General features: G+C 46.8%; 1 protein-coding gene across 4 annotated transcripts; it reads right to left on the bottom strand.

Annotated features, from left to right (window-relative positions):
• On the bottom strand, positions 1-26,909 carry RFFL (ring finger and FYVE like domain containing E3 ubiquitin protein ligase). Of its 4 annotated transcripts, none has more exons than XM_029961338.1 (8): positions 26,860-26,909; positions 22,968-23,045; positions 8,377-8,564; positions 4,499-4,903; positions 2,824-2,910; positions 2,265-2,472; positions 1,070-1,093; positions 1-534 (listed from the first exon to the last, which is right to left on the bottom strand). In XM_029961338.1, the coding sequence occupies exons 3-8, from the start codon at positions 8,557-8,559 to the stop codon at positions 353-355; spliced, it is 1,089 nt and encodes a 362-aa protein (XP_029817198.1). In that variant the 5' UTR covers positions 8,560-8,564; positions 22,968-23,045; positions 26,860-26,909; the 3' UTR covers positions 1-352. The 4 variants fall into 4 exon arrangements, with proteins under 4 accessions (XP_029817198.1, XP_017932147.1, XP_017932146.2 ...); XM_018076658.2 differs by lacking the exon at positions 26,860-26,909 and adding an exon at positions 23,861-23,937; XM_018076657.3 differs by lacking the exons at positions 22,968-23,045; positions 26,860-26,909 and adding an exon at positions 22,048-22,189.
• Between the last annotated feature and the right edge of the window lie 706 nt (positions 26,910-27,615).

Here is a 27,615-nt window from a genome sequence, read left to right as displayed (position 1 = left end):
TTTTTGAGACCCCAGTTCACTTTTATTATTCAGAGGAAAATACAAAGCCTCTGGAGCTGATCTTTGTGGTGGAAAGCCGAGCATCCATCTGTCCTCAGCAGAGAGGATGGAGTCATCCTGGGATGTGGGTGGTTCATGGTTGCTGGCACTGAGCTCCAGGGAGTGCAGGCACTGTGGTGTAAAGCACGATGGTGGGAAGAGCAGAGTCGGGCGTGGCTGGAGCAGGACAGTTTTCCCCAAGGCTTCCTCCTTCCCTCCCTTCCAGCGGGGTCTGTTTGTAAGTATCTGTAGGATGTGGACCGTTCCTCTCCCGGCAGAGGAGGCTTCAGGGCATGGCCAGCCCTGCCCCCGGTTATGTCCTGAAGACGTGCACGGCCCTGATGACGTACTGCCGGCAGATGGGGCACTCGCTCATCCGCTTCCCGCACTTGGTGCACGTCACCATGTGCCCGCATTCCAGCAGGACACAGTCAATGGGAGCATCCATGCAGATCCTGCACAGGTTGTCCTCGGCGCTGGGCTGCCCAGCACCACCTGAGGGGACAGGAGACCACGGGTTGGTGACACAAAGGGAGGTGTGCTGGGGTTGTGTGAGCCCAGGGGGCTCTACTGAAGGGTTCCCTAATGGACTCCTGCACGTGGAAGGGCTGCAGAAGAACCCTCCTTGTGTCTGTATCTGCTCCATCAGAAGTTTTGGCTTTTCCACAGTGATTTGTGTGTGATGAAAACAAACACCACTGAGATTCTCAGCAATGAGACCAGTGAAGCAACGTGGGTCTCTCTTCCCAAGTAACCGACAGGAGAAGAGGAAATGGCCTCAAGTTGTGCCAGGGGAGGTTTAGATTGGATATTGGGAAAAATTTCTGTCCCAAAAGGGTTGTCAAGCACTGGAAGAGGCTGCTCAGGGCAGTGGTGGAAGAAATAACCCTGGGGGGATTTAAAAGCCACGTGGATGTGGCACTTGGGGACATGGTCAGTGGTGGCCTTGGCAGTGCTGGGGAAACAGTTGGACTTGATCTCGGAGGGTTCTTCCCACCTAAACAAATACAGGATTAAGGATATCACTTACCAGTTTGATCGTCCGTGTCAGAAACTGCAACAGAAGAAGAGAAAGTGATTTGGTGAGAACCAGCTGGGACAGAAACGTTACCAGGCAGGGGCTGAAAGCCCTGAGGGAGTTGCTAAACCAAAACTGCTTTCTGCTGATCCCCACGAGAGGCTCAGGCTGGGCTCTGAGCACGACAGGTTCAACAGCTGGCAAAAAACTTTCTCCTATCCTGAGCTTACACAACACTTAAGGCTTCCCAGAGATAAGCAGCACTCCAAAGGCATGTCTCAAGACATGTTTAAGACAGCCCTGGAATGTGTGCAGAGTTTGGCTCCCTAGTGCTGCACCTGCAGCAGCCCCTCGTGCCACTTTCTTTGGTGTTACACAAGCACCAGGATTGCTGGGACACACACAGAGGCAACTGTGATTAAGAGAGAAGGATAAACTCTATCAAAAGCACAAGATACAAGAATATAAACCGAAAGCAGGTGTCTTAAATCTTGTATCATTTATAGAGGACAATGCTTAAAGAGATGTGTTAAAGGAAACAACAGTAGTGTGGACAGCACAAACCTATGAAATCAGTGTTAAAATAAGTTTCTCTTGTAAATAATGTACAAGTCTGGTTTTTAAGTAATGCCCTGGAGGTGCAAACTGGCACCTGAAAGTCAAGCCAGGTACATTCTCTGTGCCCCTCTATCCCCTCACCTCTCCCTGAGCAGGCCCAGCGTGTGCAGCAGGAACACTCTTGACATAAGACAGAGTCCAACCCCAGCTGTGCAGCCTGTCCTGAGCTCATGCTCTGAATTTCCCAGCTGCTTTCTGGTGGTGGTTTCCTGCCTGGGCAGGGCATTTCCCTGATCACTTCCCCAGTTACCATGAGTCCAGAGGGAAGAGCTCAGCCCAGGCACACGGCAGCTGCTCTGCGGGTGAGGCAGTGCCCAGTGGGATCTGCCACAGCCACGCACCATCTGAGGTGAAGGGTGCACAGCTCTCATGTTGCTGCCACAGGGCAGTGACTGTCCAAAGCTACCAGGAGGCTCTCCTCAAATAACTACGAGTAGTGGTGAGCAGAGTTCAGCTACTTTCACTCTGATGTGTGCAAATCTCCCTCCTCACTTGCAGGAAACAGAAATGTTAAGTTCTATTTCCTTCTACAACTGTTACAAAAAAGGGCAAACCTGGAAAACAGGCCCACATTGGCTAAGTTTCTCACCTAGATGCTGAGGGTCCTTCTCTCTGTAGAGACGGGTCACCCTCTCCATCAGCTCCCACTTTTCACAGCAGCCTTTGTAGGTGACGAAGTTGCGGGCGAGGATTTCCTTCAGCTGCCGCACGGAGAGCGCGTTGATGTCCCCGACGCTCCTCAGGTCGGAGAGGGAAGCCTTCCTCCCCAGCACCAGGTTATCTTCAGAGTCTGTAGACTGGAAGGGAACAAAGGTGCAATGATTCTTGTCCTCAACACCTGAGCCCACGATTCGAATCAACTTTCAGTATCTGCATGAGCAGGAACTCGTGTTTGGATGAATAGAACTGGTTACTCTGAATTCCTCCGTCAGAAATACAAGTCTTAAGACAGAAATAATTTCTATTATGGGTGTCCAAGTGACACCAGTTCCTTCTCTACGTGCAGGACAAGGTGCTGCCACAGGAGGGGGTTGGTTGGGTCTGCCAGTGGTCAGTCTCAGTTACTGTTCAGCCACTCATCCCTGTGGTAGCAAATACGGCCTAGGAAACCCGGTATTCCTTGTCATCCAGTTCCAGGGCACACAAACCTGTGTCTCCTCCTCTGCTGGTGCTTCCTCTGCTGCATCCTCAACTGCTGTCACACCAACTGGGCTCGGAGGCACGTGACCATTTGCCTACAAGAGGAGATAAAGGTTTCACCAGCGATGTGTCTGTGGGTGTCCGGAGGGAAATCAGCTCCAGTGCAGTGTCCCTTCAATCCCTGGCCACTGGAAGGACAAGTGCAGCACAAGGTACAAGCCAGGCATGCTCACAGAGTATTCCCAGTGCAGCACTCACACAAACAAAACTTTCTGAAACTGAAGTGCAGCCTCTGAACCTTTAAAGCCTCAGTACAGAACCTGTGCAGTAAAATCCCACATGATGCTCTTGTGAGGCTGGATCAGGAGGAGACCAAATTTATACATGTATATATATATATATACATATTTATGTGTGTATATATGCAATCCTTCCCTGAGTGTCACACTGCTGTGATGTCAGAGCTCTGACAGTACATGAGCTCTCAGTGCAAGGCTCTGTACAACCCTCTAACACAGCTCAGAGTCTCCAGATCTTCACAGTAACCAAACCCCTCCTCAGGTGGGTTCTGGAGTGGGCAAACAGGAGACTCTGAGTGAAGGACCAGCAGCAACAGAGCTGGAGGAAAAAAGCTGAGCAGCTGCTCTGGGCTCTCCATAAAATGAGCAGTGTAATTGTATCTGACTCAGCCTCAGCAGCCACCCTTCCCCTCTGGTTTCCTACTGACAAAGAGACTGTAATGTTACCATCCTACTTATCCAGGTGGGGACTTGTTAATATTTACAGAGCACAAGAGGAACAATAACCATCAAAGAGCCCGAGCTGCAGCAGGATGTCATGCAAGTAGAGACAAGAAGCTGAAATGTATCACGGGGCAGTCAGGGAAAACAGAGCTGGTAAAAACTGGAATGGCAATATCCAGAAAACCAGGGAATTAAAATGCCTTTTAATGATTTGTAAAAAAACGTTCTCCCAGGAAAACTCCTCCTTTGAACTAGACTTATCTGCTGAGGAAGCAGAAGGTACACACATTTTCAGGGAACTAAATACACCTATTAACTTTGTAATAGGACAAGGAGCAGATGTCAAACACTGAGTAAACTTCCCACAGCAGAAAGCAGAAAGACAAACAAAGCAAGGTCAATAAAAAATAATTAAGCTCAAATGCCCCTGACGAGGTTTGTCAGAACTGCAGGTTCATCATAAACCGAAGACTTGGTGACAGACTCAGGGTTTGTTTGGTTTGTTTTCTATTGATCTGAGTGCAGGAGACACCAAAAACCTCACCCACTTCCTATCATCTTTCTCATCAGTTCTAGCTCCCAAAGTGCTTTAGACTGTGTGGCACAGGAATTAAAGAACAATATCAACCATTTCATTACACCTGCATACAGTTGTCAGGAGTTCTCAGCCCCAAAGGACCAGCCACAGGAGCATCTTTGTGGCAGTACAAGTGTGGACCAGAGAAAACCCATCCCAAACTAGTGCTGTTGGCTCTGAGAGTGAATGCTTGACATACTCAGCACTGCCCACCAAATTAAAATCCACTAATGAATGGCACATCAAAATTAGTGACAGCAAGTCACAGCTTTACACAGCAAAACCACAGGCAACATCCTTAGGAGTTAATCCAAAACAGAGATGAACGAGTTTGCAAAGGATGGTTCTGGCCAGAGACTGTACCTGTTGGTGCTCCTGAGCTACTGAACTTGAGATGGGCTCTGTAGACACTGAAGACTCCTCGAGTGAGGTAGAAGAGGACAGGCTGGCTGGGGGGTGACTCACAAAGTCTTGCTGTCCAGAGGCTCTGGTATTAAATGTGTTTGTTCTTATCTGATCCTCCTGGCTAATTACAGGCTGCTGGCCAAGGATCAGAAACACCAGGTCCTCCTTTTCACGACAAAACTCTGTGGAGATCTCGTGGAGGGCCAAGTAGTCTCGCAGGTCCTTCACCTTCATCTTGATCAGCTCCTCCCGCTGGAAGGCCGTGGCTCGGAAGCGCTGGCAGAGGTGGCAGAGCAGGGGCCCCCCCTCGGGCTGGTTGGAGCAGGACGTGCAAAAATTCTTCTTACAGTCCAAGCAGATGTGCTGGTAAAGAGAGGGGAAAGGAATCAAACCCGTCCTGTGCCAGCGGGACACGGTGACCTCCCATCCGGGAGCCAAAGGGAGCAGCAGCCTCTGTGAAAGCACAACCAAATCCTTGGGATTTAGGGAAAAGGGCCAAGTCTGTTCCCTGTGCTCCTAAATGAGGAAAAGGACTGATCCCTGAGCAGATCTCTGCCTTCCTCACGGTTCCTGGAGAAGCCCCACTCACATCCCATTTCCCCAGAATGGAGCATTATATTCCCAGTCAGTTCCCTCACCTGGCAGGAGTTTCCCACACCTGCTCACTCAGTTTGAGCCAGAGGAAATCAGGACATCTCTCTAAGGGAATCTCTGTCTTGCACGTGGATTCCAGCTACTTGTGCATATTGCTCGGTGCATTCAGAAAATTCCAGCATTGGAGGGAACTACTTAAAAAAACATTTCTCTCTTTCATAAATGTAATACTTGCTATAAATGACCTCCCTCCCCAACCCCTTTTTTCCCCCCTCCAATTTGCTGCAATCACTAAATGAATCTTTCTTTCACCATAAGAGGGAAAGGGAACAGCAAAGCTTACAGTGTCTGACAGACATCAAAGAACTCAGCGTTTATTTAAACAACAAAAATAGCTTATTTTGAAAATAATACACCCACTGTGTGCCAGTTAGTGCTAGACAGAAAGTGTTGGAAGTTTTGGAAATATTAGGCCCCAGACATTTAAAAACTTTACAGATTAAATTCTGTTGTTTAATGTTTATATTTGATACTGTTCTGATCTTGTCACTCAGGGCTCGATTTTCAGAAGTTCCAAGCACTCACAGTCCGTGTTGACTTCTGCAGAAACTTGACTGTTCAACACTTTGGAAAGGCAAATTCTACATTTTCCAATAGGAATAGCAGCAGAACAGCCACATTACGTGCCTTTTAAAAAGCCCTGAGGGAAGAAAGAAGTGGTTTCAGTGCTGGTTAAAGAAGGTGATTCAGAGTCTCAGAGAAGCCAAGCACCCCTATGAAATCCTGACATCCTGCTCCTTCCTTTGTGCAAGGAAAAGAACACACGTGGAGTTGGAGAAGCAACAAACTCAAGGACAAAAAAAAATTGTTTTATAATAGGTTCTAGTGATTAAAGAACATCTCTAACTACACAGTTCAAAGAGAGCAGATGTTTCTCATGTTTTACAGGGTGTAAATACCCTGCTTGCTTACAAAAGCTCCTTCTGATCCCCTGGCAGCCCCCTGGCTCCCCACACACCCTTACAATTAACACCAACAGGCCTCTCATTTAGACCCTGGAATACACTTACAGTGACAGTTAATGGAAAGAATCCCCATTTCCTGCCCAAGCACTTTAAGACATGAAAATTTCTACCACAGAGAGAATCTCTGGTCATGCAAACTTGAAACCTCATCTCAAGAAGCCTGTTTGGGGGCCTGCCAAGGAAAAGTGACTTTCATCAATCACAAAGCAAGGCAGGAAGGGCAATTCCCACAAAACATCCAGATTTGAGAAGCTTTCCTTAGCTTGGTCATTATAAAAGCCATTGATATGTAATTTATTCTGACCTTGTGATTGCAGGAGCAATCCTGTTTCTGGAGAAGTTTTCAGGGCAGAGACAGGATCTGTTTGTGTGTCTAGGGCAGGGGAACAAACACTTCACAAAGGCAGAGAAGTGGAAAATAACCTCATTGACAACTTGCCCTCTCTCAACTGCCCATCTGGGGGGGCAGGAATCAGTTCTGGCAGAAATCAGAAGAACTGAGATGAAAAAACCCTAAACAAAACCAAAACCAAAACAGCAATAAAACCCCCACAAAATACCCCAAAAACCCCAAACAACCTCACTTTTCTCTGGCAGGGGGAAGCCTCCCCACACCTTGCAGATTGCCAAACCTGCTCCAAAGGGAACCTCTGCATTGCCAAGGGCCTTCCAGCCAGAAAAGCCCTGCTGGAGCACTCCCATCTTTAGGTGTCACGTAAGCAAGCCCAGCACAAGGGCTGAGTTATCCAAAGTGTTCCTTGCAGGCCATCAACAGTAGTGACAGCCTGCCTGGGTTATCAAATGGTACATTGGAGAAGTCAAAATAAAGCCAGGCGTGTCTCTGGCTTATCAGTTCAGCACCAGGCTTCATCTGCAGACAGAAACACTCCCCAGCCTGTATCTGAGCACCAAGTGTTCAAACAGGCACGTGTGGGGCACAGCTCAGCTTCAAGCAGCTTTTACAGGTTTGATGTATTTGCTGAACTCTGACTACAAGGGCAGTTACTGGAGGCTCTTCAGAATGATTAAAGTGTTGTTATCAATTAAAGCCTGCTCCTAAAAGGTCAGGTCGTGTCCAGGATGGAAGCTGTTCGTGGGTGTTTGCTCTGACAGCCCATCTCCCAGAGACACCAGGATGGGGTTCTGGTTCCCTTGGCTCTTCTCCATGTGCAGGAGAACACCAAGTGCCAACATTCAAGCTTTCACTGCTGTAATGCAGAACAGCAGGCACTGGATCCAGGATAACTCTTCCCACAGGTATTTGTGAGGATGCATCACATCGATGAGGGCAATGCTGAACACAACACTGCAGAGTCCTGTGCAGGGACAGCACCATCCCAGCTGCCCCAGCACCAGGAAAAGTCCAAGCATACCTACAATACCCCAAATGTATCACTTCTCAGTGCAAAAATGCATCAACATCCCTGTTCTGTGAGAGGAAAGCAACAGCCCTGCCAAGTCTTACCATTTCCCACATGTATCCTCATGCATGAATAAAAAGGTGCAAGGAAAACCAGGTTATGAACTTTCCCATCTAACCTAAAAGAGCTTTGGCCAAAATTCAGTATTAGTTGTGCATTCTCACATTCCTAAGTTCAGTAACATGCTGCAGATCCACAGAATGTGGATGCAGAACAACTTTCCTCCCTAAAACATTTTCAAGCAGCATTACAGGACCCACCATGCCCAAACAATACAAATCCAGGCAGGATTTGCTGTCGAACTAAAAGTCTCGTGGCAGCAATTATTTTGGCATCTATATACTCACAAATGGAGTTCACAAACAAGATAATATATAAATTTGGGGTTGGATTTGGGTTTGTTTTTTGGTTTTTTTTTTTTTTGCTTCAGCAATTCAACACACACCCACAATAAACTTCCCTGGCTTTTTAGCTGGAGCAGATGAAAGCAAAAACATTACTAAAGTAGGTATTTCTTTTTTAAAGGACATTAGTGTTTTTAAACAACAATAAATCACGTTTAAGCTAATGCTCCTTTAAGTGATTATCAGCATCTTGCCTTTCTTCTTTCAGGCCCGGCAAAGCCAAGCCTACAGAAGCACTTCCAGTCGCATTAAGGATGCCTAATTGCGAAAGAACGACTGAAGACCCAGAAGTCTTTTCCCACGTGGAATGTCCTCAAAGCAGAGGCCTCTAAGGAGCGGTTGGTTCCTCCCCGAGCGGTTCGGGGAAGCAGCTGAACACCGCCAGCACTCACCTTGCTGGCCGAGCTGTCGAAGTGCAGCCCGCAGGCTTTGCAGCTCTGCTCGGGAGCCGTGGGCGAGGGGAAGGAGCTGTAGCCGGGGTTGGAATAGGCCTGGGCTCGGGCGGGCGGCGGCGGCGGCTGCATCTCCTCGGCTGAGCCGTCCAGACAGAACCAGTTACAGCAGCTCGCCCACATAGTAACTGCGAGGGGAAAAACAGGTTAGGAGTGACACGGGACACGGTCCGAGCTGCAGTTACACTGCCCACCATCGTTCATTGATTGCTAACAGTGTCTTAGTTAATGATGATCCTTCCTCTGCAAAACCCAGCCCAGCACGATGTGCCTTTGGTGGGAAGGCACAAATACAGTCCAGGACAGTTATTACTAGAATTTCATGTGAAGATAAGATAAATTTTACGTTCCACTTGGCTGTAGGAGATTCTGAGTTTGCTGTAACAGGCTGTCTCTGTTTCACATGAACTGCAATACCTGGGATTTGTGCATCAGGAAAAGAAAATAGAAGCTGGAATTATGTGGCATAGAGCAGTTAAATAAAATCATGGATGGTTATTCTTCAGCTTCATCCTAAATCCCTCTACAGATTTACAGCTACAATATCTAAAAAGATAAAATTAAAGCAAGGGCAATGGAGCCACTGATCTCACATAGTGCTGTTCTCAGCTGAATTTACAGCATCACGAGGCTAAATCATCACACAGCGAGTCAATACCAGTAATGTAAGAAAAATCAAATACTGGCTTCCAGTAACTTGCTTGGGAAAACAACTGTATCTGAGACACACAATCACTTGTTTATTTTTTTTCAAGTCAAATTATATATATATATATATATATACACACACACACACACACACATATAAACACACAGGTACACTTACCTAAAATCCTAACAGTCCAGCCAAAAGGCTCAGTTTTGAAGTCTCCCAGGACAACCTATGCAGCAGTATTTCAAAAATACACTGCTATAAACTTGCTTTGGGGAGTTTACAAAGAAATCTGAATTCATCTGGGTATTCAGTTTCTGGAGCACACACCATGTGTCATCGCTTATGGGTAGACAGAATACAAATTGCCTCCTCTGCATTTCTGCTCTCACACAGGAGTTCCTGGACTATGTTTCTTCTGAGTCTTAAAAATCAGGTCCATCACTGACAGCTGCTCAGTTTTATAAACTTCTGGAAATCAAACATCTCTAAGCTACACAGCCAATTCACTCCTTTCCCCTCTGTCAGTATTGCCACTGTGAAACTCCAGATTCCCAAGGGAACAGGGCTGGTATGAATCCTAAAGGTTATTTGCTATAATATACCAACACACTGTTCTGTTCTTTTTCTTTTTTTCTTTTTTTTTTAAGCAGTGTTAAATCTTTTGGGCTGATGTAGTTGAATTGGGAAGCTTTTGCAGTCTGGTGCTGCTCCAGTATCTGCAGCTTTAGTGGCATCTTTAATCCTTTCAAACATCTCGCTGAATTTGGCTGGTCAGAGTTCCTGCTGTCCCAGACACAGCCTTTCAAATCCCACAGTGTGAGCTCAGAGCCCCAGAGCCCTCCCTGCAGGATCAGCACATTGCAACGTTTCAGTGGAAATCTCCACGTCCACAACAGGATACATCCCTGGTGTAACTGATGTGCACATCCTGCACTGCAAACTGCACTCAGACTGGCAAGCAGATCTCAATAAATAGTGTAAAGTGCACTTAGGCTGGCAACCAGATCCCAATAAACACATGGAGGGAATAACCTATCACTCATGTGTATCAGCTCTGCACTGCAATCGAACACGTACTTTAGATGGCATAGATAAAAGCAACAATTACCCTTTTTCTCTCTGCACATTAATTTTCAAGCTCTCAGTGCCACTGAGGAGTTAACACAGCCTTTATACTGCAAAAATACGGAAATTCTAGTTTAAATTATGCTCTTCGGAGGTTTAATTTGTTCCTGGGAATTGCAAATCCAAACAACATTAGAGCTGCACAGCCAAACAAACCTTCACAACCTCCCCAGCAGTGGAAAACTGTGTCCAAAGTTAAGCTCCCTTCCTGTTTCAAGGACCCCTGCAAGCTGAAGGCCACCCACGATAACAGAATACACAAATGCTACTGCCTGCCCCCAAAAACTGTTTTCCTAAAAGAAGACAGCCTACTAATTCACTCTGGAACATTGCAACATGTCAAACATTGGGAAGAAAAACACAAGGCAGTGAACAAACTGGGATAAAGCAAGACAGAGCTCAGCATTCAGCTGGGGTTGTAGCTCTGTGACTGCCAGCAAAGTAAAAGGTTGACAAAAAGGCTCAGACATTGCTATAGAAGAACCTTAATCCTGCTCAACTTCAGGAGCATGGAAGGGAAATGTCCACAAACAATTAATAACCAGGACTGTCCTCTGATCTGGAACATTTTTCCAAAGGTATCTCCTTTCTTGAAGGAGGGCACATCTCTGTTCAACAACAAGAAATACAGGTAAGACTCAGCAGCTGCTCCAAAAGGGATTTTTCCTTTGTTCTGTACAGGATCAGCTTCAGACCTGAGGAAACAAGCCCTGCCACTGGGAGAGCACTTGGCAAGCAGAATTTCACAATGAAATTTCAGGATGGCAGTTTCCTTGGTAACTCCACAGCCAAATTACTCTCCGATTTATTTTCTTACCCATTCAGAGGTACCTGGTGAGCACCATCCAGGAACTGCTCATTTCCCTGGGTCCTTGTTACAGATGTGGCAGAGTCTGAGGGCCAGAACTGGAAAGCCCTGCCCTGTGCAAAGCCTGTCTGTGCTCTGCAGATCAACACCTCTTCTGCACCCAAGGACTCCACAGCTACACTGAGGTGACACAGAAATGCCCAGTGGAAAGGGCTGGGTAAATACTTCCAGCAACCTGACTAATATCAACGTGACAGCTTGGAAATGTTAATGACATCATGGATTTCAGGAATCCTCAAGGAATATCTTGAATAAAAGATGTTGACTTACTGGCAGGACTGACACGACAGGCACTCCTGACCCCAGCATTATTCCTGGACAAGATGCTCAGATGGGCTAATGGGAGCCACGGAAACAACTGTTCCACCCACGGACCCCAGCGTGGGTTTGGCAAACTGGAAGTGACCCAACAGTGATTTCTGGCAGCCAAAACCTACCTGCCCTAAATCCTGACTGCGTGTTGCACTCGGAGCATCTGCCAGAGCAAAGGGAGAAGGAGTTTCATCAAGGGTGGAGACACAAGATCAAAGAGTCTATCCCGGACTTGCAAACACATCCACCCACATGGCAATCATCACCTTGGGAAGGGGGGCTGTTTTATCTCCTTTCTAGAGCTGCTCTAAGAGAGGCCAGAAGAAATCTAATAAATATTGGCAGGGAGTTGCTTGCCATGTTCTGTGAGCAAAGCAGTGCCAGCACTCCCTCATGCTCTGCTGGACTGCTTTTTAAAATTTTATTTATTTATTTTTCCAGTATGAAGCTGTGAATGCCATTACTCTCTGCATTGAAGTTAAAGAGAAGGTGACATTCATTTCTTCACCTGTTCATTAACACATTCTATACAACACCATGAGTTCTGTATAAATTTGCAAGCATGATTTAATTCTGGAGGCAATACCAGTGATGTCAAAGTTTTCCTCCCATACACAGCTGAAGACAGGGTTCCTAATGCAGGCCTGGATTCTTATGCTTTCCATCTTCATTAAAAAAAGTGTTTGAACTCGGGTTCTCACTATATGTGCAGTATTACTGCCATAACCTTGCTAGCTGGAGTATCAGAGATCACTGCCTACACACAGCAGTTATCACACATGTTATTTGGCTTTTATCAAAGGGTAGGCTGTGGCTGCAGAGGGAAACTGTGGTTTATGTTTGAATATAGAACTTCCCTTTATTTTCCTAAGGGTATGAACAACAAGGGAGTAGAACAAGCAAAAGGAACATCTTGGAATCAGTGAGCTTTCAGCTCTGTATAATAAAGCTCTGGAGGACCAGGTCTGGCTTCTTTTCCTGACCACTCAGGAATTCAGCAGCTGGAATGCAGTAGCACCAATGAGACACTTAAGGGATCAAAAGGAACTGAGCTCCCAGAAGCAGCTGATTTTACTCCCACATGAGGAGAAGCCACAGGAACAAGTACTTCTGCTCCTGAGAGGCCTTTAACCGCTGGAACAGCAGGGCTGATGACCCTCGAGGCTCCTGCAGATGGAGCAGGGTGCCAAAAAGGGAGGGAGATGCAAGACAGCAGCTTCCAGTGGTGTTTGCTCATCAGCCCCAAGAGCTGCCTCACACCTCCTAATTTAGAGAAGACTCTGCTCACCACAGTGAGCTGCTTTTCCATCAACTCCCTGAGCCATCAAGCTCCTCTTTCCACCTCATTCATCAACAGACCATCCTCCTTGCTACCTCCCTACTGCCTTCAGAACCTGCTGTGATCAACTATAGATGTTCCACAACAACACCTGTCCAGCCTGGCATCCACTGTGTGGCCTCACAACAGCAAAGCCACGTTCATTGGTAAGACACCACTTTCAAGGCAACACACCCAGACTGGGATTACACTGTTCCCAGAAAAAGGCAGTGTGGCTTTAAAATATTCGTGTATCGATAATGCACTTTTAAAAGTACTATTTTCATTATTAATCCATGCAAAAATCAATCAGATCTCATTTTCATGAACGCTGTTCTGAAATGGTTGAAGTATTTCATTAGTTAACCACCTCATTAGTGGCATTGGACAGTTGCTCTTGTTACAGTTTACTACTTTTTTTTCCAGTAAACCTGCACTGATAAGAAATCCCTTGCTAAAATTAGTTTCACTAATAACCTAGGTTGGTCAAAAATTAGTTTTTACTTGATAACAGAGCTATAGAATAAGCTGCTCAAAAGCCATTTATGCGTGAAGCATTATTTTTATCAGCCTGTGTCCCAGGCACAGGGACGTGAATTATGATAAATGGGAGCAACCATATGTTGGGACAGCTGGAAAAGTCAGCAAATGAGCCATTCACAGGAAGGACAAGGGAAGGAGCTGCCAGTCTGAGCACAACATGGTGTCTCAAGCACTACGGAGCATGAGAAAAGGAAGAGATGGGACCAGCCCTGGCTGTCTATCCCAAAGTATGTGCATGTCACTTGCTGGATATAACAACTGGATTGAGCACATGAGATATTTATGTAGGGATGGAATAAAATGTGTATATGAGTAAAGGCAGTAGTTCACCTGTGCCCAAGGTCACAGCATGCACACCTTGAAAAAAATGAGCAATTAAACATCAGCACTGTATCACAGCTAGAAACAGGGGTATGCAGGGGGGAGAGACACAGAGATTCAGGGCTGGAAGGAGGAGACATTTTTCCATTTTGTTCTGTGCCTTCCAAATGTCTGCAGACACTTCCCATCTCTAACCACCCAAGCATACAACAGCAATAATCCTTACAAAGACAAATGCACGATTGCTCACCAGTCTGATCAGCAACTTCGATGTGAGTCTAAAGCCTTCTGGGTGAGAACGTGCCCAGCTGTGCAGGCAGAGTGTCCAGCTCAGTCCACACTGAGCAGTCACCACGGGGTGTCCAGGGTTCCTGTGGCTCCTTGCTGAGGATTCTGTGCATCCAGGAGTGCCTGTGCTGCCGGGCACATCAGGGCTGCCCTGGAACAGCCCCCACACACTCACGTCCACCGGCTGCTTCCGACGGCCAGACACCGGCACTCCATGTCCACGTGCCGGCTACACCTTCCCTGCTGGATGCACAGAGTGCCAGGCTGGAAGTGCAGCCTGTGCCCTCCAGTAATAATCCATCCTCAGGCCCCCTTCAACACCTCAGAGACGCCTCCAACAGGCTCTGGGGGGTCAGGAATCTCGGCAGACCCAGCAGCTCCCAAGGCGTGGAGCCAGGAGCCCGCTCCGGGAGCGTGGCACACAGCTGGGCTGGGTGGCTGTGCCCTCCCTGGGTGCACTGTGCCTCTGGAGCACGGGAATCTGGCTGTGCCCCAGCATTTTAATGAAGGAAGTGACATCCATTTACCACGGAGCAGAAAGTAAACAGGGCAGCCCACTGGGGCAGGGAGCAGAGGGAGCAGGGAAGAGCTGGAACGGGGCCACAGCAGCTCGGGCACAGCCACACAGGGCTCGGTGAAACGCTGCCTGGGATTACTGCTGAGGGAAGCACCAATAAAACTGCCCAGTTACGTGGCACAGAGCAAACCATCGCCCACACAAAGACCCTTTCATGCTGCTGTAGCCTGGTTTACGTTGAGTAAACCACCTGCAAGGTAAGCCCTTGGAAAATTTGCTTAGGTGAGAGGAAAAATAAGAGTTCTCAAGGGTTCTAAGGACATTCTGCAGCTGTATCAGTGTTTATCAACATGCTCTGAGTAATTTGCAAGCTCCCTCCCAGCAACACTCGATGCTCTGTTTGGTAGCAGATTTCCAGACAGATCTCCAGCGAAAGCACCTGAAATCCCACCAGCACAAAGCAGCTCAGCTTCAAGCACCTCTTTGAAACTAGAGAGCTGCACTTCCCCCCTGACAGCCGAGAGAATGGTTCTGTAAAGCTGTGTGATTCACAGGGCAGCTCCCAGGAAGCCGATTCCAAAGGCAGAAACAGACACTCTCTCACTTGACTCCCAGCCTTGCACCTGAACTGCAAACTCACCACTCACCTGCTTTCCCTCTTCCCCACAGCACAGGTAACACCAAATTTTCCCCAGTTTAACGTGAGAAGCTTGGAAATCCTGTATTGTAAGGAGCTGGGTACCTGGGGTGAGTATTATTTCAATATAAACTGTTTATTTGGACCCGAAGTTGTGTTTTATATATTGAAAAATATTTAGATAAAAAGCTCTTCTTGCTCTTAAACTGTAATTAGGTCTGGAGACATCTGCCAAAATGGAAATTCAACAGCCTCCTGCCTTTGCAAGTGACATTCTTCCAGCAAGTTAACACAAAACAACTTGATTAACGAAATCATGTGACTGGTTTTAGAAAATTATTTATCTTACCCAGTCTGTCTCGATTCCTTAGTCCCATGCCTCTTTCCAAGGAATGTGCTGTGACCTCAGATAGACTTATCTCCCTTCCACTCTCCTGCTGTGCTGAAAAACAATTCAAATTCGAAAAGCCCCTGTGCTCTTTCCCACTAGTTTGATATTCATCAGCAAGACTAAATTAGTAAGCTGTGATATACACCATGAGCCAAGCCAGGAAGAGAAGAAAGGAAACTATGGAGAAGTAAAATTCCAGAGTGCTCAGTTTTATTGCCATTCCCACCCTTCCAGCATCTTGTGTGGGTATATCTGTCTTTGTCCCACACTCAAAACTGGCAGTGAAAGTGGAAGCTGTCCAGGAAAACTTTAGCAAGGAGCAGTCCAGGAATCCTAAACTATCACCTACCAACTCAACCAGTCCTTTTTATTAGAGAGGAAAAGGGCCATAATGGATTTGCTTTTCTATTCATTCACATCATCACAGGTCTTCTCAGATTTAGTTGCAGCGGGTCACTGCTAAAACTGTAATTGCAATAATTGCAATATGTAGCAATAAATTGCTCAAGGAAAACCTGGACATTTAAATAACTGTGTAGCTTCCTTAACCAGCTTTAATCCAGGAAAGCTGTCATTCCATACTCTCCATACTTCATCTCAAAACCCACCCAGACCACTGTTCCGTGACATTCATGTGACAATAGCTGGGGGAGGTTTGCTGGGTCCATGCCCACCTGGAAGCCAGGAAGGGGCTCCAAAGGCACAGCAGAAGCTTTTCAGGGAGTCTCCTCCTCCTCTCAACGTTACAAATACCTCACTCTCTCAGCACATTTTACAATGCCCAGAATAGAAAGTTGCTGAAAATAATTTTCTGCTGTGCTGCAGAAGACTGAGTGACTTCAGCATTTGGGTATTGCAAACAAAGAGGAGCAGATCCACAGTTTACCCAGGGACATCCTGGGAACAGCTTTGACTCACCTCAGCTTCCACCACTGTCAGATGGTTCTAAGGATACTCTTCTCCTAAATGGGGGAATGCAGGGAGCTGGAGAAATTATGTCAATTTGTGTTTTCATCACATCACTACAGCTCCCACTTGAGATGAAAGGAGATCGAGCTATTGCTGTTGAAATCCTTGGCCCCAGAGGCCTCTGATGGCAACTGCATATGGAGGCAGTTGGAGGGAGAAGGAAGAGGTGCATTATCCCAGACACAGCTCCTCAAGCTTAAAACAAGCCTGACCCCCAACCAGCAGAGGTGGGGACACAGAAAACTGCAGTGATGTGCACAGAAACCCTTGTCCCACCTGGTGCACCAGGATTCTGAGCAGTGGAATCCTCTACAGCAGCTGTTCCTAAAATAGAGACAGTTTACAAGCACAGCCTTAAGTCTTCCACTGTTGCTCATCCAAGAGCTGAGACTGGGTTGGAGGTGGGACAGGATCAGCCAGAATTGCATGAACTGTCCCTGAAATTAGGATTACAGTTGGCACTAATGGTCTAAAGACTCCGGGCTGTCGCTGTGTCTCCAACACCCAGAACTGAGTGTTTGCTGATAAACTTCAACACCAGTTGGAAATCCCATAAATTACTTGTCATGCCAAGCTTCGGGTTTATTTTTAAAGAGTAAGCTTCTAAACCTCCCCCCTCCCAAAACTAAAATATAGTTTCAAAATCGCTCACACGCAAAACCTACTCTTCTCCCCTTTTTATTCCAGAAGCTGTCAGTAAAAAAATCAACCTAAACCCCATGGAATTTATACAAGTGGAAAAGTGCACATGCAGTAAGACTGCATGTAGCACAGCTCTGTGCAGACTGGCAGGCAACCTCTAACCTATTTAACTGGAGCCTGAAAAAGGATAATTTTTATTTGGCTGGACTGAAACAGATCTGGATGTATGTAACTGAGGCACATCATAACAAGTACAAACACTGCAGACTCATTTCACAGCTATGCCTACTCCAAATTAACCTGAATTCAAATCCAAACTAGGTGCTGAAATAGAATAAAATGCAACTGCAGACACGTACAAAGACCAGCACACGCGTCACATCCGAAACAGTGTGGGAAGCTCTGCTCTCCCAGACTGCAGAAAATACTTCTGAATTAGTCAGGAGTTAAAAAAAGGTCCAGGATATTGAATATAAACCTGAAGACTCGTTTTGTTACTGAGACAACAAAAGATATCGCAAAAAAGAAAGTGAGTTTATTTATGGTCCAGTCACCTCATCTGTGGCCGAGTTTAAATGCCCCACCCTCTTGGGAAGGAAGTTAGTACAGGTGGAACTTGGAGAGGCACTTTGAAGTTGCACTCTTAAAGCATTTCTGTAAATATTATCTTTGTGCCAATCTCTACTTAGCACTGGAGCATTTGAAATCAGAGCTGCTTCCGAGCAGCCCTGGGGAAGAGCTGGAACACTGAGGGAAAGTTCAAGCCTTACCATCCCTGTCTGCCAGCAGGACCAGCACGAGCTCCTTACAGCATTCCCGGGGCAGATGTTGTGGAAATGTCCATTTCCAACCATCCACAGTGTTTGTTTCTAGGGCTGAAGGATTGCAATCAGTTCCTTTACCACCACCCCTGTTTGATTGCCATGCTTCTCTCCTTCCAGCCTCAACCTCTGCAGAATATTAAGGACTAGGAAACCCAAAATAAAGCAGCCTAAAATCCAGGCTTTATTCAAACCTAAGCATGAACAGGCCCAACATCCATCTGGTCCTGTGTTTTTGGTTACTGAGTAGAGGGGTCAGATCCCCAGGAGATTCTGCAAGAGCTCGCCCAGGAGCTCACCTACATTATCAGCACCAACCACTCAAGTAAATGTACATTTGTCTCTTGGAATTAAAGCCATTATCCCTCCCAAAAAGGTAGTTCTCCTTTACTGCCATGTCTCTATACATATATTATGGTAGAACATTCAAACTCCTTGTCAAGCCTTTTCAGCACCTGTGTGCAGTGCCAGCAGAGGCTGGACAGGCATCCTTTGATGGCACCGCTCACCTAATCCTGCTAAATCCATGGGGTCAAACAGAAAGCCCTGAACATGGAATCACTGCTGGATCCAACCTGTAGAAAATATATTTTCACCAAATACTGGGAGGACAGGAGGTAATGAAAGCTTCAGACAGGTCATGGACCTGCACCTCCTGGATTCCCTACCTTTGCCCTGGAGAGGAAATTTCCCATATATGGCCCAGGCCCACAGGCAGCTCGGGGGCACATTTCAGTGCAGGGCTTTTGGCAAGGCCAGGCATTCAGACACCATGAGTCAGTGCTCCACAAACCACTGGGTCTTACAAACCAATAAATCCACTGCAGTTGGTTGAGTTTTCTCCTCGACCTTTGCAGGGCACAGACATCATCATCACGTTTTCATTTCGCTTCTCCCTAACTGGGAGGAGCCTTTCTTTCCATTCTGGGTTTGTTTGCTTTGTAAAATGGCAGACAAGGTTTTCACATTAGACTAAACCCTGCTGTTGGGGCAGGAAGAATAAAGCCAGACCACCTATCAAGGAGGTTGGGAACAGATACTGAGCTGCCTTGTGCTTTCACACAGCCGTTGAACAACCAAGAACTCCGATTTTTTAAATAAAACCTCAAAACATCTTCGCCTCTGTCCTCAGAGCCCAAACAAACAACAGCTTATCTGGCATTTCAGCACGACAAAAAGTTCCCCATGACACAATCTTTTCCACCACTGACCTGATAACATCAACATGAACTTTCTTCTATTTTGAGCTCTACTTGTCTCAGTTCAATAGTTCAGCAGAAACCGCCCCATTTTTGATTACACAAACAAAATCAGATACCAGATATTCCTATTTTTAAATAAAAAAAGACCTGAATTTTAAGAAATCTCATTGGGTAATTATTTTCAGATTAGTAATGGGATAAATAATATGAGACAATGGAGGGTGAGGACTTTTGGTTTCAGTTTCTATCTGTGAGCATCTGGGCCACTTCAGTTCTCTGTGCTTCAGTTTTCTGTAAGTAAAATGCAGATAAAGCCCCACCAGGGAATGGAATCAAGTTAATATTTCATTTCTTTAAAGCAGGACTGTGTTTGTAATGGAATTAAGTACTGTCAGAGAACTACCACAGCTCACAGAAGTGAGGAACTTCTGGGAAGAAATGCTGAGAGTGAACGATCTCCTTGCACTTCTGCAGAGCATACTAACAAGTTTACATTAGAAGAAAACACGTAATGTATAACAGAAGGATGAGACAAGATGATTTTGAGGCCAAATTCACATTTCACACAAGTGCAAGAGACATGCAAGTCCAGTTTGGTTTTTGGTGGTTTGCTTTTTGTTGTTGGATTTGCTTGAACTTTGAACTTTCCCAGTTCACAGCAAAAAATATGCTTAACATGCAGAACAAAATACTGCTTAAAAAGCTTGCTTCTACTTAAAAAAAAAAAGTGTTACTGAAAAACGTGGCCTTGTAAAAAAAACAAAACCCACAAAACGAATAAACAAAAAAGACAAACATTCTTGGGACTTGAGACAAGATAAGGTCTGAGGAAGGCAGCGTGTTATCAAACTGCTAGTTAGGGAAACATCTAGGATTTTAGATTTCAGATCTGTTGTGGATTTTAAAAATTCCCTTTTACTCACAAGTTCAGAAAGCTCAATAAATATTTATAAACTGTTTCCTCCATAATCAAGGACTAAAGCTGATCAGGCAAGTATACAATAGACAGTAATAGTTGATACCCTTTTCTTCACGTTTGCTTTTATTAGGGGAATTTTTAGGAAATTCTACCACATAACACAGATTTAATTTCAAGCCTGCATCTGTTATTCCTGCCAGAGCAATGAAAGCTTTGGCTGGTGTTATTAAGAGCCACATCCAGAAGTAAAACAGCAAGCTCAGGCCAACAGAACAATGTCTTACCAAGTAACTTTGGCTTTGGGCAGAGCAGCACTGACAGAGAGACAAGGCCTCTTTCCAAGAACAATCATCTTACTTCCCTCAGACAAAGTGAAGCCTTTCATGAACCAGGCTGGGGTTTGGCCTACATTCCCTTGGATGAAAAGGCTTCATTATATGCAGTTGCACACATTGTCTGAAAACGTGGTGATACAAAAACAGCCTTTAACGCAGCGAGAGGGGAACAGACCAAAACGGTGAAGCTGTGTGAGAGGTGCAGTGTGTCACCTCCAAAATACACACTCTGGGAACCTTGAAAGAGGTTTTCACCCACAGACTTCAGAGATGGGATCAGCACCATTCAGGACCATCAGACACAGCCATTTGCAGACCGAAGATGTCCCTGAAGGCAGGCACAGGCGCATAAAAAAATGCTGCATTTTGTATTTAAGGGTGTTATTTTACCATACACAAGTAGTCATTTACTGGTGCTTTGATATTCCAACTGCACTCTCTGTGCACACCTTGTAGGCACTGCAAGTCACCCCTGAAGCCCAGCAGAGAGCTGAATAACATATTTCAATTCTTTTCAGGAATTCCTTCCTTCACTCACAGTGACATTCTTGACTTCAGTACTTCCATGGCAAAAACCTGTCTGTGATTGTCTTCAAGTCAGAGAAGCAGGTAACATGACGTATAAAAAACCAGCAGGAACAGAGAGAAATAGTTTGTCAAAAAGGAGGCTGAGGTGCTGGGCTTTATTTTTATTAAATACCTGCTTCAGTTCCCTCTTGTTTCTCTTCTGCATAAGATACAGGATCTTATTCCTCCTACCCCAGAGCCCTTTGCACAGCGACAGCGAGGTCTGACTAAGCTGCCAAGGATCCCCTGCAACAACTGATAAGCCTTTCCATCCCAGGAACAGAAGGGATGAATTATGCAAGGTATCAGCCTCTGACTGGCAGAAACCTGTGCCCTGAGCTCCCAGAGCATGAATCACTCCCTGCATAAACACCGGCTTCGATTTCTACTTTTTTGATTATACAGTCAAAGGGGACCTTGAAACCCACACTTTATTTGGAATCCGAAAAATAAACTGTTTCCAAACTACTCTGCAATGCTTGTGCAAGGGCCTCAAGACAGGCAGGGATTTGGGCAGCTGTGCCACCAGCCACAGAAGCTGCATTTTAGAACTCGCCCTTCTCTGGAACAATTGGAACTTTCTCCAGGCCGAAGTCTGCACACAGAGCACAGTGTTTCCCTGCAAGCACACAACAGCTTCATTATTGTTTAACTACCAAAAACCAGCTCCAACAATCTATCAAGCTTGACATTTTATCCCTCTCTGCTGCTAGCCCACAGTCCTGGGCATATATAGGATTCAATAAGAAAAGTTATTTTGTTAATCTAAACAGAGAAACATTTCCCTTCTTTTAACCATTAATTCGCCATTTTTAAAACCTGTTCCTCCTCCAGATTAACAGATCCAAGTGTTTACAAAGAAATCCATTCCACCAGATGAACCAAAGCTACTTTTGAAGATATGTATAAAACAAATTCAAAGGCAATCCCATGGAGCAGGAATTCCTCAGTGCCTCAGAGCAGCAGTACCACTTGTGGTTCCAGCCACGATTATTTTAACACCAAACTAGAGCAGGACATTAACTTGCTGCTCATCACCCTCCAGGAATGGCACTGCTGGGCAGTTTCCCAAATAACCATGGCCTAGGGAACACCAACACATCCATGGAAAGAAACTTATCAATACATGATGCAACCTGGTGGAGAGTGTCCTCAAACACAGCGCTGGGGAAACTCCTCACCTGAGTGACTCCACCAGCCCCAGGCTCGGGGTGAAGGACACGAGGGAGCCACACACAGATGCCAACAGTCCTTTCTCTCTGAGCAAGGCATTCTGACATCAGCAAAAAGTGGTGTCACATCCACTTTCAGTCTGGACTTCCACGGGTTTCTGGCTCACTTGGGGAAAAGCCAAAGCAATAAAAGCTCGTGCACACACCGAGTGGTGTGGGGACTCAGTGGTGCCACTTGTGACACTGCAATTTGAAATCATCCATGTGTAAATACACAATGTGATGCCCAAAGGAACTATCCTTTTGCAACAGAGGTTACTATGACACAAGCTACTCCCAAAGGAGAGTATTTTAAATTTGCCTGTTTAAAATCTCACTTAACATCAGCCTAAACGAAAAGATTCAAAGCATGTGCTGCTGAAGTGTATTCTTATAAGCACATCCCACAACCCTCTGAATTTAAATAAAAATGTGGCAGCATTAAAAAAAGCTGATGTTAAATTAATATTTTAGTCTCCACTGAAATAAAATGTGGGAATTCCTATTCCAAGACTGTTTGGCAGAGGAGCTAGAGGGCATTAAGAGAAAAAAGCCTGATTAATATTTTGGAGTAAAGTGAAAACCTCAAGAGCAATTAATGGGAAGAATTTGTAAATTTTACAGACACTGAGAAGAATAAACAGCACCTCAGAAAACAACAATTCTTTTTAAAGAAATTCCCTTATGGGAACATAAATTTAACAAGCCAAAAGGCCTTTCAGAGGTTAGAATGAGCCCCCTCAGTTCTGGGGAAACTGGCTGAGAAAGAAGGGGAAAACCAACACAAAATGTGAACTCTTGATCTGACAGTCACACTCTTGGTTTCTTAAGGAAAGTGATAACTTGTCAACCTTGCTGAAGACTGAATAATTGGCTTTGGAGGCACATACCATCAGGGGGTTAGAAGCCTTGGCATGCAGAGGAGTCCTGGTCCTGACATCAGCTCAGCAGTGTTGGGATTCTCCCACCTGTGAAACAGAGATGACACTTATTCCCCTGTGAAGCATTTCCATTTCCATCAGAGCCAGCTGATGGAAGTTCACACTGCTAATTTCTGGCTTCTGGTAATGACAGTTAAAGGGAAGGAAAACAGGCTTGATATGGGGAGCCACAGGCAGGTGCTATCAAGGCTAATGACTGGAATTAGGGGAGCAGGAGCCAGGCCAGGGTGAGGCCGTGGAAGTGCAGAGCACAAAGCACAGGCAACCAACAGCAGCACAGACCTCACTGCTGCACCACTGCCCCCAGAGTTCAATCCAGACTCAAGCAACCAGCCCAGCCCAGCCTGACAGCAACATCAAGGTAATTTAAAGCCAGGCTGTGCTTGTAGTCAGAGCTCAGAGCAGAGAGCAGTACTGAGTTCCCTCAGTTTGACTGCCAGGCACCCACAGGTCCTCTTTTCCCTGCTCAGCAGCCGGTCACACACAGCTGTGTCCAAAAAAGGGAGGTGAACACACACTTATCTGCATCTCATTATCCTCCTGCCTGCAACATGTTTGTTAAGCACCAAGTACTTGGTTCAAGGTGCTTCCTGATTTTCTTATCTTTGGATCAAGCTCTGTATCCCTCAGGACTGGTCAGGGGGTTTAGAGAAGAGTTGGAGGTGGGTGATCTTTAAGGTCCCTTCCAGCCCAGTCCATTCAGAGATCCTATAACTTACATACCTGTGAAAACACATTCTTTCTCTCAGGGACAGGAAAGCAGCCTAACAGTAATTAAGTACAATTTTTTCCTGCATGTATCACATGAAACCAACACACCCCAGGTGAGGAGAGCATTTTACCTGGCTAGACTTGAGGACACAAAGCTGCAGTCCTGGGTCAGACACAGCCTGCCCAGCTCCACTGCCCCCTCAGCAAGCCAGAGCCAGGTACAGATACAGGAACACCAGAGCAGACCCTGGAAATCTGCTTCCACTCTTCCACCAGGCTCAAAGTCCACTGGCTCAAAGCCCAAAGCACAGGTTTAATGACCCTTTATAGACAGAACTAGGAGGTCAGCTCAAATCATGTCCCAGCCTGACTGAAGAGTTTACAATCTCAGCTGTCATTAACAACAAACCATGGCACGAAGTTGCACAACAGCAAGTGAAAATTACACGATTCAACAAACAAACAAGCAAACAAAACAACACAAACCCACACTGAAGTCAACCACAATAAAGAGAAAACTGAAGACCTGAAGAAAAGAAGGCAGATTTCAGTCATAAATACAACTAGTGAGCACCAACCCCCCCTAAAAAATCATCTATATTATTCCTTGCAGAGTATTGCATTCAGGTCTCATTTTAGGAGCCCAATCACATGTACCTGCCAATGAGGAAGACTGAAAGCCAGCCTACATTTCCTACTCTACAATTAAACACAATACTTAAATGATGGCTTTAAAACTAACCCAATTCAGCAGAACCTTGAGCAATTAAGCATTAAGCCATGAACACCACTGTCAAGGCAATCAGCTTTTCATTAAAAGTTCAGTTTCTACAGCTGAGTGGATCTGCAGATACAGGTGGAGACGGGTAACTCTGCTCCAGGATTCCCAGCACCAGAGAGAACTGCCCAGAATGGGAAACACAACAGCCCAAGGTGATTGTGTGGTTTCATTAAACCCAGCTGTGCCACCAAAAGCAATTATGATTACAAAGAATGACTACAAGACCCCCCTCCCCATCACTGTGGACACATGTGTTAAGGAGATTCAGTATTGGATGAGTGGAGATAGGGAAATCCAAGGATCTGGAATTTGTAAGAGACATTTAAAGCTCACAGCTTTCTGCTCCACTCCTCAGCTCTGGAAAAACAAGCTCACAGTGAAAAGACAAAGAGTTAAAACTCTTTGTTTATGTAATCATATATATGCCTAAATGATCATTTATCTTAAAATGTGAGCTTTGGAGTTTTGAAATGCAACCCACTACAGTGTGAACACAATGAAATGCCAACTTGTAATGCACCTGTCATTCCACATACTGATGGCATGGAGAGCTAGCAAAGCTTTTTGTAGATCCATTAAGTGCTCTACCAATTCCATAACCAGGTTAGAAAGAACAGAAAACTACCACAAGTCCCTCCCCTGCTGTGAAACAGTTCTCCAGACCCAAGACCACGTCCCGTGCTCCCCACGGAGGGCTCGCTGCGTGTCAGAGAACAGGAAGTGAGCTCAAACGAAACAGAAATAAACTCCTCCTGCCTCACCCAACTAACATTACCCTGGGGACAGCTTAATCAAAGAGCCATAAAACTAACCCACTGCTATCTGCCCTCGGTGTTATACTTGGCTCTACAGTACCTAAGTACACCTGGCTGTCCTTGCAGTGCCTGAAAACATGAGACACTCTGGAGTGCAGCTGGTTATTTATCACACTGTCCATCCTCAGCCTTTTTGTCAAGTCCCTGATGTGAGGAGGCTCAGACAGGACCGTGTGTGTGTTCTCACTGCAGAGCTGACCTTTATTAACCTGCACTCACTGAAACACTGGTAAGAAACCGATGGGAGGATGAGTCAATACTTTCCCCACAGGAAACACCTTGACCTGCTTACAGGAACAAACTGCTCCGAAGGACGCTCGAGTACTTTTATTTTCTGAACTCCTTTTGCTCTCTGTGGCAAAGGAAGGGCTTGCTCGGCTTTCACTTTGCTGTACCACCCCCAGCTTTGAGCAAAAAGTGAGCAGAGAAGAAAATAACTTGGGTCCTTGACACCAAATTACACCTTAGACATGCTAAGATGCAAAGAGACAACAATTTACCCAAAGAGCTCTACAGAAGGCTGGTGCTTAACCAGAATTCCTCAGCTCTCATAACGATTTGAGCAGAACAACCTACTAAACACCTCTTGGTGTGCCCTTGGGAGCACAACTCAGAAAAGGGATGAGTTGCTCAATGCCACTTTTTAAACAAGAAGAAAGAGGCTACACCAGAGTCCCACTCACCTTCATTAGGGAAACGCTGGAAGCGTTTCCTGTGAGGGAGCCCCTTGACCCCATCTCCCCAAAACTAAACCCAGGTGCTACAACCTTTCCCCAAAACTAAACCCACGCTGCAGCCTCTCCCTGCCCCCCCTCACCTGTCCAGGCTTGAGCATTCTCATTCCCTCTGCCTCATGGCCCCCCAAGTCCTGGCAGCCCCCCCTTGCCCCATGTCCCCCCACACTTGCCAACAGCCCAATCCAGAGCCATTCCCTCACCCCACAGCCCCTGGATAACCCCCAGGGGCAACTCCACTGCCTCATGGCCCTACCCTTTGCCCTGTGCACCCTCCCTACCCTGACAGCCCCCCACACCCCACACCCCCAACCCTGACAATCCTCCACTGCCCACAGCCCCAAACCTGGCAGCTCCCCCAACCACACACATATTCCCCCCCCAAACCCTGGCACTCCCCTCATACAACATATCCCCCCCCAAACCCTGTCCGCCCCTCCAAACTCCACACACATATTCCTCTCCAAACCCTGGCAGCCCCCAAACCCTCACATACATATTCCTCTCCAAACCCTGGCAGCCCCCCCAAACCCTCACATACATATTCCCCCCCAAACCCTGGCAGCTCCCCCCAAACCCCCACACTACACACACGCTGGCAGCCCCCTCACTGCCCTACTACCCCCCACACCCCCAAACCTTGGCAGCCTCCCAAACCCAAACCCCCAGATCATGGCAGTCCTCTCAAAGCCTCACACAAACACAAACACAAACACAACACACACCCAAACCTGACAGCCCCACCGCCCCACATACCCCACCCCCCCCCCCAAACACCGGCAGCGCCCCAACCGCCTCACCTGCCTCCCGCAGAGCCGCGTCCCGGGCGGGCGGCGGGCCGGGGCCGGCCGGGGCAGGCCGGGCCCTGGGGCAGACAGTTCAGTTCCGATCCCAATCCCGATCCCGGTGCCGTCCCTGCGCTCGGCGGCGCGGCGCTATGGCAACTGCCGCGGGCCGGGCGGGCGGAGCGGGCCGCCATGGGCCGGGCGGGGCAGCACCGCCCCTGGCGGCCCGGAGGACTCGGCGGCGCCCCCCGCCGGCCGGGAGGGCAGCGCGCGGCGCGGCGGCTCCGGGGGCCGCGTGTTCGAGACCCGGGCGGGACACGTGGGAAAAGGAGGGGACACTGCGGGGCTCTCCTGTGTTTCGGGGGTGTCCCTGCGGCGCGCACGGGGCTTGACCGCGTTGCACGGGAAGAGGATGTATACCGACAGATCACAGAATGAATCGGGTTGGAAAAGACCATCAAGTCCAACCTCTGACCCACCACCCCCTTGTCAAGCAGAACATGGCACTGAGTGCCACGGCTGTCCTTAAACACAAAGGTGACTCCACCACCTCCCTGGGCAGCCCATCCCAATGTCTAATTACGCTTCCTGAGAAGAAATTCCTCCTAATGTCCAACCTGAACCTCCCCTGTCACAGGTTGAGACCATGTCCTCTCATCCTGAGGATACACCCATACAGAGACAGCCAGATAGACAGAGACATGACACAGACACAAATATGCACACAGTACATATAAACACACATTTATATGCGTGTTTTATACATATCAA

This window comes from Manacus vitellinus, unplaced genomic scaffold, assembly GCF_001715985.3.
Source record: "Manacus vitellinus isolate BGI_N305 unplaced genomic scaffold, ASM171598v3 scaffold_32_pilon, whole genome shotgun sequence".
Lineage (NCBI taxonomy): Eukaryota > Metazoa > Chordata > Aves > Passeriformes > Pipridae > Manacus > Manacus vitellinus.
Note: the sequence above shows the minus strand (reverse complement) of the source record. Positions and strands in the feature narration are given on the sequence as shown.

Excerpts from the sequence above, each read along its gene's own strand:
- RFFL (XM_018076657.3), bottom strand. The coding sequence starts at position 22,138 with ATGCCTTGCTCAGAGAGAAAGGACTGTTGGCATCTGTGTGTGGCTCCC. Across the intron at positions 2,911-4,498 it reads TAGCTCAGGAGCACCAACAG|GCAAATGGTCACGTGCCTCC; the intron begins GTACAGTCTCTG and ends CTCCTCTTGTAG. Across the intron at positions 535-1,069 it reads TGACACGGACGATCAAACTG|GTGGTGCTGGGCAGCCCAGC; the intron begins GTAAGTGATATC and ends CTGTCCCCTCAG.